This window comes from Pipistrellus hanaki, assembly GCF_964339955.1.
Source record: "Pipistrellus hanaki genome assembly, chromosome: 8".
Taxonomy (NCBI): Eukaryota; Metazoa; Chordata; class Mammalia; order Chiroptera; family Vespertilionidae; genus Pipistrellus; species Pipistrellus hanaki.
This window is the reverse complement of record NC_140510.1, coordinates 77,836,239-77,855,983: the sequence shown is the minus strand read 5'-3', so window position 1 is coordinate 77,855,983 and position 19,745 is coordinate 77,836,239. Positions and strand designations below refer to the sequence as shown.

Sequence of the window (19,745 nt, the reverse complement as noted above, 5' to 3'; positions counted from 1 at the left end):
CTGGGTTCGATTCTGGTCAAGAGCACATGCCTGGGTTGCGGGCTTGATCCCCAGGAGGAGGCATGCAGGAGGCAGCCGATCAATGATCCTTTCTCATCATTGATGTTTCTATCTCCCTCCCTCCTCGCTTCCTCTTTGAAATAAATAAAAATATATAAAAATTAAAAAATAAAAACAGTGAAGCCCTTGAGCTCAGTGGTTCTCTCCTGTAACCCAACTCACTGCATTTGCAGATGTTACCTGGGCTCTTTGTGTCACCTGCCCAGAAGCAAGAGGAACTTGGAAGCAAGAGGAGCCAGTATAAATATACTGATGCTCATGCTGCTTCCTGGGCTATGAGTAATAAGGTCCTGTTCCTTGGACTCGCGGGTCTCATGTCTTCTAACACCCATGAAAACAGCAGCAAGCTAACTTCTTAGCTTTAAAGTGGGGTGAGGCTGAATCTCAGGCCAGCTGAAAGCCACAGCGTAGAATACTCTCAAGACTGTGTTAGTTGCAACAGTTGTGAAATTCTCCCAAACCAGTACTGTTTAAGACCAGGAAGTTGAAAGCATCCATAAAAAAGATCATGGATGCTACGGTCATTCCTCATCTACCTACCTTTGTTTCTAGGATCCTATCACAGAAAGTAACAAACGTGTCATGGTCCTCAGTTTTCCATATCTAGGGCCATGTGAAGTCACCCAAGAAAGTTATGATGTGTCCTAGACTCTTGAAAGAATCCATGTGGGAGATTATAGGTAAGCTGATCACTTGCAGTTCCATCTGTTCTCTTCTAACTTTATTTGGCCATGGGCCCAGTCTTTAGACATGAATTAAGCTTTGTAAACCAGAATTCCTATAGTACTCAGAGGTCCAAATTGTTAAGAGACAGTCTTTGAAACTAAAACACTGGCTAGGTTAACACTCATAACCAGGATCTCTAGGCATAGCTCCCCTGTTTTCTTCTTCAATATGACATTGGTGGCCACACTTCTTCCTTCTCTCCTGGCTGACCATTGAAGAAACCCAACCCCTTTTCTCCTGACAATACTATGGTTGTGGAGTTGGCATTTTTATGTAAATAGCTGGTCTCTGATTCATTAAGCCTCATTGCCCCTGACATTTTCCTTCCTGACCCTTATCAGCCACACAAGGCAAAATGCGAAGAAATAAAGAAGACAAAGAAAGGCAATAAAAGGGTTACAACCAAGGAGTGTATTGTGACTGTGACCAACAAGGAAATTTGGAAATGGGTGACTGAACATCCAAGGAAGCCCTGTCAGTCAGTCACAGCTCCAACACTTGTTCAAAGCCTGACAACGCTTAGCACCATTTCAAGGTGTCGCATAGGAAATGATGCCACCTTAAGAACACTTGTGATTTAATAGGACAAGATAGCACAATTAAATGCCTGTGTACCTGTAAACATACAATCTGGCCCTTGCTCACCTCTCTAATTACTCATCATTTCCTTCATAGTACCTGTCACAAGCTTCAATATTTAGTTTATTTACTTGTGTTTGAGATTATTATGGCCTCCTGAGCTGCAACAGTGTGTCCATTCCAATTATTTATGGCTACCACCCCCATTGGGATAGGAATTCTAAGAAAACAGGAACTATGTCCACCTTATCATTATAACCCTAGAGTTTAGCAAAACCTACTCAGTAGATTCTTTAAAAAAATTTAAGTAAATAAAAAACAAAACAAGCAACAGCTATATAGAAGAATTACATAACTTTTCTTCTGATTATAGAATATATTTTTTTTGAAGGCACAAGCAAATTTTCAAAAATTTTAAATAGGAAAAAAAAAATCTCTAAATCCCAGGGCAGCTGCCTAAAACTGACCACAGACATATAAGTGAACACAGCCAAAATCAGCAGAGCTGACCCTAATTGACCCATAGATTCACGAGCCATTGAGTTTTAGCGTGGTTTAGTTTGCAGCATTACTGTTGCAATAACTAACTAATATTATAGTCTTTTTAAGTAATAAAAAAATTAATGATGAGCAAACCAAACATTACAATTCAAACATGACTTATCTTTATTGAAATAGAAAGCATTTTTAGTTAAATTATTTGGTTCCTCTCTGGCCATATGAGGTCACTGGGACTGAGCAGGCCTGGGTGGGATGTTCTTAGAAAAGAGACCTGAAGGACATCAGCAGGCTCAGCACCGCAGTGGTTGATGTCACTTTTCCAGCACTGTTTGAGTACCAGTATTTCTCATACACATCATCCAGGATGGAGAGCACAGCCTCCATGGTTTCCTCGCAGGTAGCTTGAATCTGAGCTTCTGGCAGAACAAACCCGTATGTACCATTGTCTCTCAGCTCAAATGTGTATGAGAAGGGGATCCCAATGTCTCGAGCCCAGTCTCTTGAAGACCCTGATGTGGCATCTACAAATGAAAACATGAAGGCAGAGTTAGAAATTGTATAGTGAAAGCACAGATTTCTATAAGCCCTTTCTGGGATAAAGGTTCAATCAAAATAAAACAAACAACTCCATGTGAAGGTGTCATGGATAGCTGTCTTCTCCCTCTCCTTGACATTAAGCCCCTGTAGGGCAGTAATTACATCTTATTTGACCTCCTATATTTCCCTCCTCCCCCTTCCACAGCACCTAGGATTATGCCTCGCACATAGAAAAGTTTTGGTTAAAGTTTCTGAGCTACATCAAAGATTGGACCATCTAATATGTTAAGACAAGAGGACACTGACATATAAAGGAATAAGAACAAATTGACCATCAGGAAAATATTATGCAAATACTATCTAGGTGGTCCTCTCCTTGGTGGAGGAGGAGGTGGGTGGCAGTGGAGAAAACCAGTGCACACTTCTTTCAACTAAATTCTTTCCTTTTTTAGATCTTCTCTCTAGGCCCACCTGCTGTTTTCTTCGCCTGATGGGTTCTCTGGGAACTGAATCAACTGACCAAGCATCACTGGAAAACGTCCTTCCTGCTAACTCCTGTGTCTTCTCCCTGCCAGTTCTTTTTAACTGAAGCCAGGGGAAGTTCTGGTCTTAGCCAGCATATTAATTTTTCTTTGAGTTCACACCTTATCCCTAGAGAATATAATTCTGGATTGGAACAGACTTCCTTTTATCTTGGGTCATTTTTATTTGTAGAAATTCCTGTTGAGGAACTCTTCTCTCCCTCTTCCGTCCATCCCATTCCCCAAAGTCCACGGACTTCTTTTGTGCCTCAGAGACTATTGAAGAAGCGAAAAAAAGATACTCACATAAAATATCTATACTCGATCCAACTCTATAATTGGTTCCATGCTTTGCTTTCAGTGCATTTGCTGCCTTCTGTCCAACTTGGATCTGGAGGTGGGAAATGCAAAGACAGATATCTGGTGTTAAAAATAAAATATAAAATCCAGAGAGTTTGGTATTTTATCCAAATCCATCTTGAGAGTTCCAGACCATCTTTCTCACTTCCGATTGGACATCTATACCTAGGTAGTCTGCTGGTACTTCAGACTCAACAACATTCAAACCCAATAAGTGAGGGATTTTCATATTTCTGGCTTATCATGTTCCTCCAAACATATGTAAAATCATTTTTTTACTCTTTTTTTCAAATAGTTACTTCCAAGTTTTATTGCCAGTGCCATCATCTTATGTCAGTTGTATTACCTATGAAATAAACTATGACAATAGTTTTCTAAGGTGATTGATTAAGGCCATGGCATGTGTGTGGGAGGATGGAGTTTGAGATAGGATTCAGGATTGGTATGGGAAGAGTTCAAATGGAAAGAATGTCAACACCTGAAACATTAGAATTCTTATAGCTATTCTAATTTCAGAGCAGTTTAGAACAGGGCTATATATAGTCATGTTTCCTCTACATAACTACTGCCAACTTGTCTATCATGAGGCATAATATTTATCGTGATTTCTACACATTTTTTGTTTTGCAAATATATAGAGATTGATTACCAGACTCGGTAGCTGTAAATAATAGTAGAAGTGAAACCTTCCTTGAACAGTTGTCTTGATTCTGTGTCTGCGTGCACTTTATCAAAGCTTACTCATAAGAACCTAAAACCATAGTTTCAGTTAGGTTGAGAAAAGGTGGGAAAATTTTGATACTGTCTTTTTATTGAAAATTATTGAGATGTATGTTCATGCTAACTCTTCAGCACCTGAGACCCGTAAGAGATACAGAATTAACTCAGTGTACTAATTTCTGCACATAGTACTAAAAGGTTGTCAATAATTCCCAGCTTAGCATTAATTACCTTCCAGGATTGGTGAACTCAGGGGTATAAGGCCCTCTTAACTACTTGCCCCCTCTAGCCTATGGCCAGAGGACTGTAACCAGATGGCCAATCAGCATCACAAAACTTGCAAAATGGTCACGTAGTATCTGTTTTGCTGAGCCAAGAAGGGACTGAAATTCCCTAGAAAAATACTGGGGTAAAATGGGCCTCTTTTTCTCTGCTAGTGCAAGGCCTGTCCCATCAAAGATCTACAATGGCCTGTCTTTGGTGGTTCATTTGTGTTTGTCACAGATCCCTTTCAGTAGAAAGTAGACAGCCATGACAAATTCCACAGAAATCAGAGAATAAGGAGGGTTCTGGGCTTCTCATCTGAAATCCCTGTTCTGCAGACTTCTTAAACGAAGAGATGAAACTTTTAGGGCCAAGAAGTGAGGGAGAAATAGGACACAGTGGAATAAGAATCTAAAGGGATACAATTCCTAGAAGTTGTAGACACTCTGAGCCAGTGTGAGGCAGTCAAATGAATGGTGACCTCTGGAGAATGAAGACGTGTGTTCCAGCTCTGTCTCCACCACTCACTGTCTATAGGAGCTCTGATATCAGAACTAACTCAATGTCTCAATTCTACATCTCAAAAGTGAACTTATTATATTGTATTAAGGGTCAGATGGGAGAATGGCTGTAAAATCTCTTTGTAAATTGTAAAGTCCAAGGCAAATGTTCATTATTCCCAAATCTTGCAAAATGATCATGTAGTACAACTGTCCGAAAACATTGAAAGAAAGATATTGGAGTACTGCTAGATATTTTTGACTCCTGGGGGAAAGTCTCCCTTCAGCAAAGCTCTATAGTGTGTTTTTTGTTTTTGTTTTTTCTGCCCAGGGTGTTTTATGGGCCATGCTCCAGTGGGAGAGGGACAGGATGTGTGAGAGAACTCATGGGCACACAGGCCTCTGTGATGTTAAGAATGGAGTAAGCTTAGTTCCCATCCATCCTGGTATGTATTGATAACGGATAATTTGTTTAAAAAAATAAAAAAGAAAAGCATAAAATAACAAGTGGTGGTCAGAATGTGGAAAATTTGGAACCCTTGCACACTGTTGATGGGAATGGAAAATGGTGTCACTGCTATGGAAACCAGTTTGATGGTTCCTCAAAAAAAAAATAAAAATAGAATTACCATATGCTGCATTCACTTCTGGTTATATGCCCAAAAAGACTGAAAGTGAGATTTCAGGAGATATTGTACTCCTATGTTCATAGTAGCATTTTTCAAAATAGCCAAAAAGTGAAAACAATTCAGATGTCCATTGATAGGTAAACAGACAAAGAAAATGTGTTCTATACATACAATATAATATGATTCAACCTTAAAAAGGAAGCAAATTTTGATATATGATATAACATGAATGAACATCATGCGAAGTGAAATAAACCAGTCACAAAAAGACTGATAATGTATGATTCCAAGGATATGAGGTATCTAGAGTAATCAAACTCACAAAAAAAGAAAGAAGCATGGTGATTTCCAGGAGCCAAAGGTCAGGGACTTTTGTTTAATGGGTATTCAGTTTCAGTTACGCAAGAGAAAAAGTTTCAGAGATCAGTTGCATAATAATTTGAATACATAACTGTTTAAAAATGATGCTCACTTTCCCTGCCCCGGCCTGGGTTCCGCTGGCACTTCCCCTTACCATGCTCCTAGGCAAGTACTAGAGGCACACATTTAGAGGAAAACAAAGCATTGTGTCTAGCAGAGAAGAGCGCAGATAGTATTTAGCCATGTTATTTCAGATGCACCATATTCCATTCACAGCTGGCGAGTTCTGTAAAGCACGGTTCAAAAGCCATAATTGCCGAACGGAGCATCCAGAGAATTGGCAACAATGAGAGCACGTTCCTGCAGATTATTAACATAATCATCTCATTTATATTAGAGACGAATACCTAAGATGTCTCCCAACTTGACATTTTGTGAAACAGGTAGTTAATTAATGAAAGTAGAGCGGCATTTAACCCGAAGCCTTCCCAGCAGGCGGCTAGCAAGGTGTAAAAAGCAGGAGAGATAAAATAAGAAAGAACAGAGAGAACAAGCAGGGCTGGAGCCAAAAATCTAGGATACGGAAATCAGGGAAAGAAAAGCAGGAGCTCTACTGTGGTTTCTCCGCTAACACCTTGGATACTCTACTCTGGTCTTACCAGTTCTCCGTAGTTACTGGGTTTGTTTTGGGTGTAGCCATAAGGCAGGAGAATGAGCTGCCCATGCGAGTGTATGGTCAGGAAGCAGAGAATGTCCTTTTTCTTGCTCTCTATCAAGCTGGAAACAGCCTTAGTTTCAGGTTCAGACACTGGCTCTGTCCCACAGAATGTTAAATCTGCGCAGTTCTTAGATGCTCCAATACCTGGAATATACAGGGAAACACAAGGAAGAAAGGCATCATAATCTGTTTAGAGCCCACAAAGGGTGAGGACTCATCCTTACTCAGGGCACCTGAGGGTGGACTCGGGGCTTGATCTTGCTCGTCTCAGTTAGTTCCGGTTAAATGAGTCAACTTGGATCATCATTCAAGGAGGAACTCAGAAAGGCAGAAGGGCTGACATTTGGGTGTAGAAATCAACCCATGCTCACGTGGCCTGGGAAGGAAGATGTACGATGGAAGGGCATTTTCGGTCATCATGAACTTAAACTTGTGCTGGATCATGGAACACATGGTTGGAAACCAGTTCTCAGGTTCCTAAGGTCAGACTCTGACATAGTCTTGTTGGCCTAAGTTTCTCCCTCACTGTCCTACTGCTTGGAGTCTCCTTAGAGCTATTTTGCAAGTCCTATGTGGCATCTCATTTAATCCTGACAACAATCTTCAGATAGGGTGGTATTACTATGGGCCACATTTAAATAAGAGGAAACTCAAACAGGGAAGTGAAGCAATTTTTCCAAGATCACACAGTCACTAAGTCTGAATTTTAACTCTTATCATTTGTTTTTTTAATCCGGACTGCTCTTAACCATTTCTACCTCATTATTTTCTTCCTATTCACTGGGCATGTTGAGATTCAGAAACCTGAATATGGCTTCAGGAGAAGAAAATGTTTTCCTTGCTTATGTTTGCCCTCCTGCTGTAAAATAAACTGCAAGGTTCGTTCTCTGCTATTTCTTCTCTTTATGATAATTCATATATTTTTGAAACGAAGCAACGGGTTTCAAACATAGTGACACTGGTCTAGGTCTTCCTTACCCTGGGTTAGCCAACCTCCCTTGAAGACAGTCCTGTGCTTGAATGTTGCTACTTTTTAATATCATCCCTTTACACTCTAAAGTTTAGAGGGAATACACAGAACAGGAATCTTAGCAAGCTTAGATGTTTCTTTCCAAAAGTTATATCTCTGGTAATTCACCTCTTTCATAGCGTCTCCATTTTTCCTCCATCAATTTATCTACTGAACATATACTTACTACACCAGGATACATTGAAATTTCGGTTGAGATCTGTCCCAAAACATGTGCCATTATTATGGGATGAACGGGATTTCCTCCAAAGCCGATCCTGTACAGAGGAACATAGAGATGTTGTCATTCTAAGGTCTCATCAGTCACAGTGTTAGTAATGATGGGTGGTCCTCAAATAGGAAAAATTATTCCTAGGATTGTCTGGGAGAACTTGCCTTTAACATGATGAAGCTTGCACGTGTAATATTTAGTCTTACAGATAGGCTACCAACCCCCAATAGCAGGAATATTGTAAAACTCCAAATTGGAGGGAGTCGTTTAGCATTTTCCTCACGAGCATATTAGCAGTGCTTGGTGGATGTGATCAGAGAATCATTTTTTTTAGGTCCAAGTGATACAGGATGAAAGGGAAATAGCTCGGCAGATGGAGCAAGGCTGTTCCAGATGTATCAGAGTCGGTCTCTGCACAGCTTTGGAAGCAGAAGACTGATGCGTGGAGATGAGGATAAAGACACGTTTCGCCAGACAAGCTCAGAGGGAAGGGCTTCGTTCCCATACTGGGCGAAAGGCTATTGCAGATATGGGGGTCCCATGAGGGACCTTGGGGATAGTGAGTGCAGGAGGCTGGGCAGGAATGAATATTCTCTAGAAACAGGGGATCTTATTTGTGGAATAAACATGCTTTAGAAGCATTATTATGAGGAATTTGTCCACTAAATGAAAAGCTTTATGGAAAGTTTGCCCCCAATGTGAATGATCACAATAAAAAAAATGAAGGCTCGGTTAGTATTTACACATCATTGTGTCCCTCGTGCTGCTAGAGGTGGAAACAAGGTGATGTAGGAATTTTATACCAATACTAGGGGCCTGGGGCATGAAATTTGTGCATGTGTCCCTCAGCCCAGCCTGCACACTCTCCAATTTGAGATCCCTATGGGATTGAGCCTAAACCTGTAGTTGGACATTTCTTTTACAATCCGGGACTGCTGTCTCTTAACCACTCTCCTGCCTGCCTGCTGGATTGCCCCTAACCGCTTCTGCCTGCCAGCCTGATCACGCCCTAACTACTCCCCTGCAGCCTGATCACCCTGAACTGTCCTCCCTGCCAGCCCAATCGTCCCCAACTGCCCTCCCCTGCAAGCCTGGTTCTCTTCAACTCCCTCCCCTGCAAGCCTGGTTCTCTTCAACTGCCCTCCCCTGCTGGCCTGGTCACCCCCAACTGCCCTTCCCTGCCAGCCTGATCACCCCCAATTGCCCTCCCCTGCTGGCCTGTTTGCCCCCAACTGCCCTCCCCTGCAGGCCATCTCATGGCAGCTATCTTGTGGCGGCCATCTTGAGATGATGTCATGGATGGTGCCACTTAGACTTTTATTATATAGGATAAACCCAATCAAGTGGCAGGCAACTCACAAACTTCAAGGTGATGGAGTTAGAGAAAATTTGTCTGGCTGAAAAAACTGGAAATATGTCAAACAAAATAAAACAAAATATGTTGGACTTACACTTCTTCAGTGTTGACATTAGATTGTTGGCTTAAATATCTTAGATTGTTGAGTTTTATCTCAAACAGCATTTGTTTCTTTGCATGACCACAAAACCTTTTATAACTCAACGACTGAGATCAGAAAAATGAACCTGAGTCAATATCTAGTTTATGAACTCTTCCCAGGACCAAACTCAATGTACTCACAGTTGTCCAGCTGTAGATATAGCCATCTATGTTAAGCACTGGAAGTACGTAGAAGTCCAGCTTCTTCAGGAGCCTTCTTATCCTTGAGTTGTCTTGATAGTTTTGTAGGATCTGGAAATGTAAGAGAGAAACATTTGGAAACATCCTAGGAAGAGGTCTTTTCTCTTTTAATCTTTAAAGTGATTTTAATGTAATCATAAGAGATGACTACAACCTCTACTCTCCAATCTGCCTCAGTAGCCTCTTGGTTATGGTGGTGATTCTCAAACACCAGTAGTGCATCATAATCGCCTGGAGAACTTGTTACAACACAGATTTCCTGCTCTACCCCTTCCTGCTCCCCCATTCCAAAGTCACTATGTCTGAGGTGGAGCCTGGGAACTGGTATTTCTTTTTTAAACATATTTTTATTGATTTCAGAGAGGAAGGGAGAGGAAGAGAGAGACAGAAACATCAATTATGAGAGAGAAATCATTGATCAGCTGCCTCCTGCATGCCCCCTATTGGGGATCGAGCCCACAACCCAGGCGTGTGCCCTTGACCGGAATCAAACCTGGGACACTTCAGTCCCTGGTGTCTGTGTCCATTGGTTAGGCTTATATACATGCATACAAGTGTTTTTGGTTGATCTCTCCCCTTTATCCCCATCCTCCCTTACCTTCCCTCTGAGGTTTGATGGTGTGATCAATGCTACTCTATCTATATTATTTTTAAAGGTTCATTATTCCCTTCAAGGGTGGGGTATAGGTAATAAACAAAATTTAATTGTGCTAGGTATTTTTCATATGCTACTCTCTTAATCCACACAACAGATCCCTGAAATAGTCATTTTATGCCCCTTTCACAGGTGAAAAAGTAGGAGTTCTAGTGTTAGAAAATTTGCCCAAGACTATTTGAAAAGGCAGAACCATGGTTCAGTCATCTCTGACTTCCAAGACATCGTTTCTTCTGCATTTAGATATGTTTGTCTTCCAATAAAAATAATTTTGAGTGTACTGCAAAAAAAATCAGAATACCTCACTGTTCAAGGCAGATACTTATTAATTCCATTTCCCTTGGGGGAAGGAGTAGCTCAGTAGAGAGTTGCCATGCCAACATGTGAATGAAGCAGGCTTTCTACATAGCCAAGACATGACAGGTATTTTGTGGGGTAGTTAACCATCATGAGGAAGCTAAAGACACTTACCTCTCTCACAAACCATTGGCAAAAAGCAGGGGCAATCCATTCCCTGGCGTGAATTCCACAGTCCATCCAGATGATCTTCTTGTGGTTACTGGATGGTTGGCTAATCTGGAGGGAACATCCGTGCTCTATTACCAAATAGTCACTTATGATTGTAAGCCACCATGCAAAGTTATCAGATTTTTATTCCCTTTCTTACTCCGCTGCGTGGTTTCAAGCATGCTGGCAGAGATACACACAATATGACTTCCTCAGCAACTCTTGCTCGCCTGTCTGTGACCTTGGCTGCTGTGCTTAGAACCATGCTGAGTCCTCAGGTCCCCCACCAAAAGCCAGATAGGGAGGCTGGAGATTGGGTTCTCCCCCTGGCTATGCTATTTTCTGGCTGTGTGGACCTTGCACAAGTTACTTCACCTCTCTGGGTTTTGGTTTCCTCTATTATAAAATGAAAGAACCAAATTAAAGATTTTCTATGATTATTAAATATTTTTTGAAAGAACACTATATATTTTAAAAACTCAAGATACACATGGAAGGTGAATGGGCTCTGGCTGACGTATGAGTGGGATTTTCCCTTACAGAGTCCGTTCTCTCCCACCTCTGTGCAGGCATGGAAGTACCCGGGCCCTCACAGAGCCAGGCCTCAGCCAAAATGTCTAAGGCCCTGCCCAGCTCTGGGACCGAGGATTCTGAGTTCCTCAGTCTCAGTGGGAATGAGGGAGGCCTAACGTGGACGCATCAAAGGACTGAGCTCTTCTTCTATTTCTGGGCCTTCCTATTGGCAAATTCTCTTTACCCTAGAACTCGATTCCAGCCAGATAATCAATGCCTTTAGAGTTTTGAATTTTAAAAGTCCAGCGTGAGGTGGAAAAGGCCATCTTTCTGCATTGCCTCCTTTGACCTTATCTACATTTCTGACTAGAGCTGCTTGAATAGTAAACAGATATTCCTGGATTCGGTGGGAGAAACCCCTCTTCCTCAGTGAGGCAATTCTCAGCCTTCTCACTCACCTTCAAATAATACATGGGCCGCGCCTCATAGGTCATTCCCAGGAAATGCTGTGTCACCACTTCCGTGTACTTCTCCCTTATCAGGCTCATCCACTGATAGATCTGAAACAGTGGGGAGGATTGCAGCTATCAATCAGAAGACGGTTTGCTCACCTCTAATTAAGATAACGGCTTCTTTCATTAAGATACCGCATTCTGTACTCTTTGCTCTACATTCCAACAGCTATGTGCTAAGCAAGATAAAATATGAAACCAATAAATTAGTACCTACCCTCTCCCATATTCTTTAAAGTACTGCTCTGCCATAAGTCTTAAGATACTCTATTGAACTTTACAAAGAAGTTACTGAGAACTTCAGGAACATTGTAACAATAACACATCCTTCAAAAGGCCAGGAGACTTAGCTTCCATGTGACACCCAATCATGCCGGAAATTTAAGGTCAGGCTTATTTTGTGGAATTTTCTTCAGACTCTATGGATCTCAACAATATCCTTTGCTAATGTCTCCTGATCCAGAGAAGAGCTGGGTAAGCCCTTCATAGAATATACCAACAGAAGTTTCTAATCATGCTCAATTTAATCATTTAGATTAGACTGGGCAGACCTGAATGGACATTGATTTAATTACAAGTTTTACACCATGCTTAGAAAAGAAGGGTCTTACATTTTTGCCTTGTCAGTCAATAACTCGGGGTTCTATAAAAGTGACTGGAGTTCACAAGCATAAAACATTAAACAGTCATCAGGATGTGGTAGGATACCTCCCATACTTTAAAGTTTTTCTTGTACTATCTGAAAAAAATGTCTGGAAAATATTAACATATTCCCAAATATAGAAAAAATAGTGGTAAAGCCTGTTTGAAGGGCAACTTGTATATTTATATAAAAATTTAGATGTGCATATCCTTTTATCCCACAATTCTGTTTTTTAAAGTGTATACTTCAAAAAAGTTTTGCATAATGTCACACATACTCTCCCTTCCCTTCCCCCAACCCCACACTATTGAATGCATAGTAGCTAATGTTTTACTGTAACTAGTTTTGGAAATCACCAAATTTATCTTAGTAGCAATACAAATATTTTATTTAAATGTTTTCTTCCCTTGCCGAAACCGGTTTGGCTCAATGGATAGAGCGTCGGCTTGGGGACTGAAGGGACCCGGGTTCGATTCCGGTCAAGGGCATGTACCTTGGTTGCGGGCACATCCCCAGTAGGGGGTGTGCAAGAGGCAGCTGATCGATGACTCTCTCTCTCATCGATGTTTCTAACTCTCTATCTCTCTCCCTTCCTCTCTGTACAAAATCAATAAAATATATTTTTTTAAAATAAATAAATAAATGTTTTCTTCCCTAAAGAACTGCTGAGTCTGCCTCTTGCATCCTAGAAGAAATATCACATTTTCAACTAATCACAAGTCAGAAGGCTTCTCCACCCCAAATCCCACACCCATATACACATTGCCTTGCCCTGCTTAAAGTGGCTAAGAATTGATAGGCAAGAATAAGAGTTCATTCTGGTCCATGTTCACACTAAAAAAAACTAGTGGGTATGTTCTTTTCTTCCTTTTTCTTTTTGCTGTTGATTTGCCTTTTTCTTTCAGAGTACCAGGATCTATAGTTTCAATGGTGATAGTTGATATGTGTGTGTGTGTATGTGTGTGTGTGTTGGAGATATCAGGGGGGGGGGGGGGTCGGAGGGGGGGCGGGCACGTAATCTTTGGGAATTCCTTGACCACAATGCCCAGGCAAATCTCCATCTCATATTTTGAGCCTCTCTAGTCAATGGATATGAACAGTGAACCATCCTCACCCATCCTAAAGTAGGTTGTGCCCACCACCAACCCCTGCCAGGTGTCCTTGCTCACCTCCCCCATGGGGTGGTATCTGTTATAGGGATAGGTCTCCAAGTTGCTCCATGGAGTTGCTGTCTTGTCCACAACCTCTTGTCTGTGTTGTGCTTGGGACCTGCAAAGGGAAGAAAGGCAGACCGAAATCAGGGAAGAAACTGGGGTATCATGAGGGTTGGAAGATGGGTGGAAAAGATAGTAGAAAGCATTGCACAACATCTGGTGGATAAAAGCCATTTATCTCCTTCAGGTAAACACTATGATCCCAGGTTCCTGGTGTTTTTTTTCTTTCTTTCTTTCTAAAGATTTTGTTACATGGGCTAACTTATACTTTTATTATATCCTAAAAAATAGGCATGAAACATTTATTAGTCTATTTTTTTAAATTGTGTTATCTGTGATTTGAACTAGGAAGAGAGCAAAATGGTATATGGTATTTGCATGATCAGGCCCCTAAAAAATAATTGTAGTGTTTTTTTTGGAATGGGGAGAGGAGAGTGAATGAAGCAAATGAGAAAGATATCTTTTCGGCCCTCCCCTTCCTCGCTCCTGGCACTAGTTGTCCTGCCTGTCATGTCCTCCGGGGAAATGACATCACTGACAATGCTTTCACTACAGTGTTGAGTTGGGGAGGGGTGGGGGGTGGGTCACTGTCAGAGCAACCTGTTTCTTCCTTCATATAGTTCAGCAAATGTTTGGGTGTTTCTCTATCACAGCTGTCCTCTCTGTGGTAGGAGAGGAGAGGAGTACCCTGAACAGCAGGGGCTGGTCCCTGGTGAATTCCTGTTTCAATGGGGCTAGCATTCCCTGGCAACTCTATAGAAGGGACAAATGAAAGGTATTGGACATGCACAAACACCAATGTTTGGCTCCCCCGGCAAAGGTCTGCTAAATATGTGAGCTTGTTGTTTCCTAAGCCTGACATTGAATGACTGGGTCCATGAAATATGCAGAAAAGTAAACTGTCTGGAATTTAAGTGAATAGCTCTGATATTAAAAGTGCTTATCACTTTTACATGAAACACAATACTTTAACTGCACAAATCCAAATACTTATGTCAGGCAATGTCTGAACTGTTTATGTAGAGCAGGCAGTTCCCCACTTCTATGCAGTTTCTTGGGTGATGCATAATACATGTAGAGAGGAACGGAAAAAGCTAGCTAATCCCCCAAATTATCACTAGTCTTATCTCACCTATCAAATGAAAAGATTATCATACTTTGTGTATTCTTTTTGAATAAGAATTAATAAATGTCTAAGAGAAACTGATCCTTTGGGGTACATTATTAATAAATATTGAAGATCAAAGAATGTCTGATGAAATTTTGACTGGAATGTATAAAGAAGCAAAAAAAAAATCACTATTAATGAATATTGAGGCAAATTTTGTATTTTACATACTTAGTAAGGAATGGTCTCATAAGTCTTTTACTAGCAAAGTATTTTCAAACTGTTTTTTCCCTGCTTACAAAATTAACATATAGAAGAAAAAAAGGAGAGAAATAGAAAAGAGAAAAAAATAATCTTCAATAGTCCTATCTCTGTTAAACACTGTTGATATTTTGACATATTTCTAGTCAGTCTTTTATCTGTGAATATTTTTTTTCTTAAACACAGTACAGATTATATCTATATTTAATTTTTTATTCACTTCTTTGTATTCTGTATTCTACCAGAGACATTACCTCCAACCCATGAAAACTCTTTATAAACATATTTAATGACTAATATTTAATTGTAAGGATATATTGCATAGCATTATTTATTTAAATATTATCATCTGTGCTGGATAGTAAAGCTAGTTCCCTTTTTCTTTTTTCTGCTAGTAATGCTGGACTTAATGACTTTTTTCATAAGTCATTTTGCTCACTTCTGATTATTTCTTTGAGCTACATTCCAAGAAGAATTAATAGGTCTAAGAGAATGAGTATTTTCAAGGCATTTGGTTTATATTGCCTAAGTCCCAATGATTTCTACAGATGCATACTTTTATCGGAAGAATGTGTTATATATGAGATAATCTTAAAGAAAGATTACAAACCTCATGATCTTTGCTAATTGTAGATTTTTTAAAAAATATATATTTTTATTGATTTTTTGCAGAGAGGAAGAGAGAGGGATAGAGAGTTAGAAACATCGATGAGAGAGAATCATCAATCAGCTGCCTCTTGCATGCCCCCTACTGGGGACGTGCCTGCAACCAAGGTATATGCCCTTGACCGGAATCGAACCTGGGACCTTTCAGTCCACAGACCGACGCTCTACCACTGAGCCAAACCAGTTTCGGCTAATTGTAGATTTTGTTGACCATCATTACACCAGGCATAGTGAATAAAGAGTTTAAAAATGTCAGCTAATCTATATTTTGAGTTGGTAAGAAATGTATAAAAATGGACATTATTTTATATTAACAAATAGGAATGAATATGAAAACAGCCCATTAGGGTAAATCATCAGATTTGAAATGTTTTCCTCAAGTGTAGTCGTAAGGAGCTATCTATTGGAACTGTCCTCTCTGAGTCCCCTGCCTGAGCTCAAACAATTCCATAATTTAACCTGGGCTTGGCGATCATTATTTTAAGTAAATGCTTTACTGCATTTTCCTTGTATAATATTTGAAAAATAAAGAATAGTTCAAGGAAAGGAAAAACATCCCCAACAAAGATGCACCTACCATTTTGGTGCATATTTTTTCTTATATTTTTCTAAGTATTTCATTACATTTTATACTCAGCATCCTTCCTTTAGCAAAAAGCATGCATTTTCCTATGCTATGAAATTTTTTCATAATCATTACTAGAGGCCCAGCACACAAAATTCATGCATGGGTGTGTGTGTGTGTGTATGTGTGTGTGTGTCCCTCAGCTCAGCCTGCATCCTCTCCAATCTGGGAAATCCCTCTCACAATCCAGGACTGCTGGCTCCCAACCACTCACCTGCCTGCCTGCCTGATTGCCCCTAACAGCTTCTGCCTGCCAGCCAGATCACCCCCTAACCACTCCCCTGCCAGCCTGATTTCCCCTAACTGCCCTCTCCTGCAGGCCTGATCACCGCCAATTGCCCTCCCCTGCAGGCCTGGTCCCTCCCAACTGTCCTCCCCTGCAGACCTGATCACCCACAACTGCCCTCCCTTGTAGGCCTGGTCCCTCCCAACTGCCCTTCCATGCAGACCTGATCACCCAAAACTGCCCTCCTTTGCAGGCCTGGTTCCTCCCAACTGCCCTCCCCTGCTGGTCATATTGTGGCAGTCATTTTGTGTGCACATGGGGGAGGCCATCTTATGTGTTGGAGTGATGGTCAATTTGCATATTACTTTTTTATTAGATATGATTCTAAAGGATGAATATTTCATTCTTATATATGTCAATATTTATATAACCTAATATGTACATTTAGGATGTTTCCAAGTATTATAATATTTAATAAGATATCTATATATATAAAAACCTAATATGCAAATTGTCCCTACAGGAGTTTGACTGGGAAACCAATTGCTTGCTATAATGTGCGCTGACCACCAGGGGTTAGTTGGAATGAAAGAAGGCCCTGATCAGCAGCCAGATGGCCCTGATTGGCCCTGATTGCCAGCCTGGCCTAGGGACCCTATCAGTGCACCAATTTCATGCACTGGGACTCTAGTTTATATTATAAGTGAGGCTATATCCCAGTGCATAAATTCTTTCCATACTGTTGTTTATTTTTCAGTCCAGATTTGCAGAAGCAAGAATACTAGGTCAACAAATGTGTAAGTTTTAAGGCTCTTAATATGTTTAAGAAATATGATTTTATTTTCTGTCAAAGCCTTATAAAAACTGTAAGAGTCTTTGCCTATAAATTATCTATAATAATAATAAAAGCATAATATTCTAATTAGACTGGATAGCCAAACTACCTTCCAAACGACCTTCTGCATGAAGCTGGGGCTGTGAGGGCCAAGCCCCTTGCATGAATTTTGTGCATTGGGCCTTTAGTAAAGAAATAATCTTAGGAGGAAAGATAAATGCAGTCTCTATATGAAACTAAGTAAACTGATGGAAAAAATAAGAAGCCAATGTTCAAATAGATCTTGACATCACAAAAAATCCTGGACTCTCTATATCTGAAATAAAACTGTCTATGAAGCTAAGGGCTAAGTTGAGGTCAGAGAGATGGTCTTAGCAAAAAAATCTTGTTCTGTGAGAGTAAGTTTAGTTCAAGATTATTTTAATCCTGAAAGAAAAAAGGAAACACTTTATAACTACACAATCTTTGATGAGGTATACCAAATGAACAAAATACTGGGTTATGTATGAACAAGAGAAATAATAATTTATATGAAAACTATACTACACACACAAAGTTTAAAAATATATATTTACAGAAGTTATGATTCATTGTGAATAAGAAAACACACAAAAATGTGCACGAAAGCGCAATTTATAAACTAATAAAATGAGCAATAAACAAGACAAAATATTTAACTTCATTAAATCAACAAAATGTAAAATAGGTCATATGTAGTATTTTTAATTATCAAATTGGCAAACACTTACAAAGCACTATCATACCATTGCTGGAAGTGTAGATTGATGCAACTTTTCTAGAAGGCACTTTGGCAATGTGCAGCAAGATTCTTACAATTTTCTCAGCTCCTGACCCAGTAATTACAATTTTTATAACTTATATTAAGAAAATATTCAAAGTTTTGCAAAAAAAAAAAATTGCTATAGCTGGATGCTTATAATGGTATTATTTGTGAAAATAACAAAGTAGAACGCAAATAAATATTCTAAAAGGTAACAAGGATGGAATACTACTATCAATTGTAATGTGTTTTCAATGAATTGTAAGTGTCATAGGAAAATTTTTATCATACAATTTAACAGAAAAAATTTCATAATAGTATTATAAATACATAAATAGCTATAAAGCTATTCAGAAATATTAACAGTAATCATCTCTTAGTGAAATTATTTGGTAGTTTTAGACATTTTAAGCATTTTTTAATTAATTACAATAATGTAATTTACTAATGAGAAACTATGTAAATGAGGGATATAGAATTTTTACTCTAATTCCCTTTTCTCAACCACAAAACATATTTCTATTGGCATTTAGCATACATTGTGCTATGAAATGTTTATTAGATATGTATTCATTTATTTAAAGATTATTAGAATAATGTTTAATGATGAAAGTTCAGTGTTCTTTATTATTTTCATCTTATGGTGGTGTGTTGGGGTAGGGAGAATCCAGCTGTATTTATCTTGAAAAAAAGTTTCCATTTAGACCATAAATCACAATAGTCAGTCCCTCTTCCCACTTCCCACTCACCTATCATATCCCAGCCCTCCAGGGACCAGGATCCCCAAGAGGTAAAGGGTCCCAAGTAGAGGCTTCATTCTTCTGCAGACAGAGCTAGAAAACTCTAGGCCTCTCCCGCAGGTCAATGGATCAAGTGCCTCTGAGAATGAAGGGATTGGCTCCCACAATAAAGATAAGACAAGTGGATATCTCAGCAGAAACATACGTGAGCACTGGCTTCATTAACTCCATCATGTCCCTCAAACAGTTTCTTTCTTTAATAGGGAAAAATGCTACCATTTAATTTTTCATTTCTCCTATTAAGCCAAATTTACACAAGACTTTGGCTCCACCAGAAAGAAGTTTTTTCCTTGTTTCTAGGAATCTGCATCACCTGAATTCAGAAGCTCACCACTTCAACCATTTACTTCACAAGGTCGCTGGGCATAATAGGTGTTATGCTTCCTGCTCTGGTCATGGTGGGCATGATTATTAATCAGGATCTCCATTCCCCTCTGGAATTCAAGGTGTTATTTGGGGTCAAATGCCTTCTCTGGTTCTGATAGACCACATGACCAGCTTCTTAAGCAAAACCAGAACTCTCCAAATCTAAACAAAGAATGTTTAAAATCCTTTATCAAGTGGATTTTCCCACATACTCCTCTCACATAAAGGACTTTATCAGACAACCCGGCATGCTTTCAAACAAACCCAGGATATCCTTGAATTTCAAACAGTGACTGGCACAAGTAACGGCTCAGGTTAAGGTTTCTGCTAAAAGTCTAATTGACCAAGGTACAATTCAGTGCAGAAAAGTCCAAGATTTAAATGGAGTCCTTGGCATTTGATGGTCCAGTTTAAATTCTTTTCCCTATATTCATCAATTCATTCATCCTATAAAAATGCAATGAGTACTCACTATATGCCAGGCACTAGGATGAAGATGAATGCATACAAAGATGAATGAAGTAGACAGATTATCTGCCATTCTGGAAATCACAGTTGAGGTGAGAGAACAATAAACAACTATACAAACAAATAATACAATTTTAAGTAAAAGGAATA

The 19,745-nt window shown here is 39.8% G+C and overlaps 1 protein-coding gene across 1 annotated transcript; it reads right to left on the bottom strand.

The window, feature by feature from the left end:
- Positions 1–2,079: 2,079 nt before the first annotated feature.
- Positions 2,080–14,150, bottom strand: CPO (carboxypeptidase O). The gene is made up of 9 exons (XM_084893012.1): positions 14,060–14,150; positions 13,415–13,514; positions 11,549–11,650; positions 10,542–10,646; positions 9,356–9,466; positions 7,672–7,762; positions 6,417–6,619; positions 3,231–3,315; positions 2,080–2,387 (listed from the first exon to the last, which is right to left on the bottom strand). The coding sequence occupies exons 2-9, from the start codon at positions 13,421–13,423 to the stop codon at positions 2,125–2,127; spliced, it is 969 nt and encodes a 322-aa protein (XP_084749138.1). The 5' UTR covers positions 13,424–13,514; positions 14,060–14,150; the 3' UTR covers positions 2,080–2,124.
- Positions 14,151–19,745: the final 5,595 nt, after the last annotated feature.

Bases quoted from the DNA above. Each gene is read 5' to 3' on its own strand.
- CPO (XM_084893012.1), bottom strand. The intron at 10,647-11,548 runs GTGAGTGAGAAG...TGTTCCCTCCAG, and splicing joins GGCCCATGTATTATTTGAAG to ATTAGCCAACCATCCAGTAA. The intron at 7,763-9,355 runs GTGAGTACATTG...TCCTCTGTACAG, and splicing joins ATATCTACAGCTGGACAACT to GATCGGCTTTGGAGGAAATC.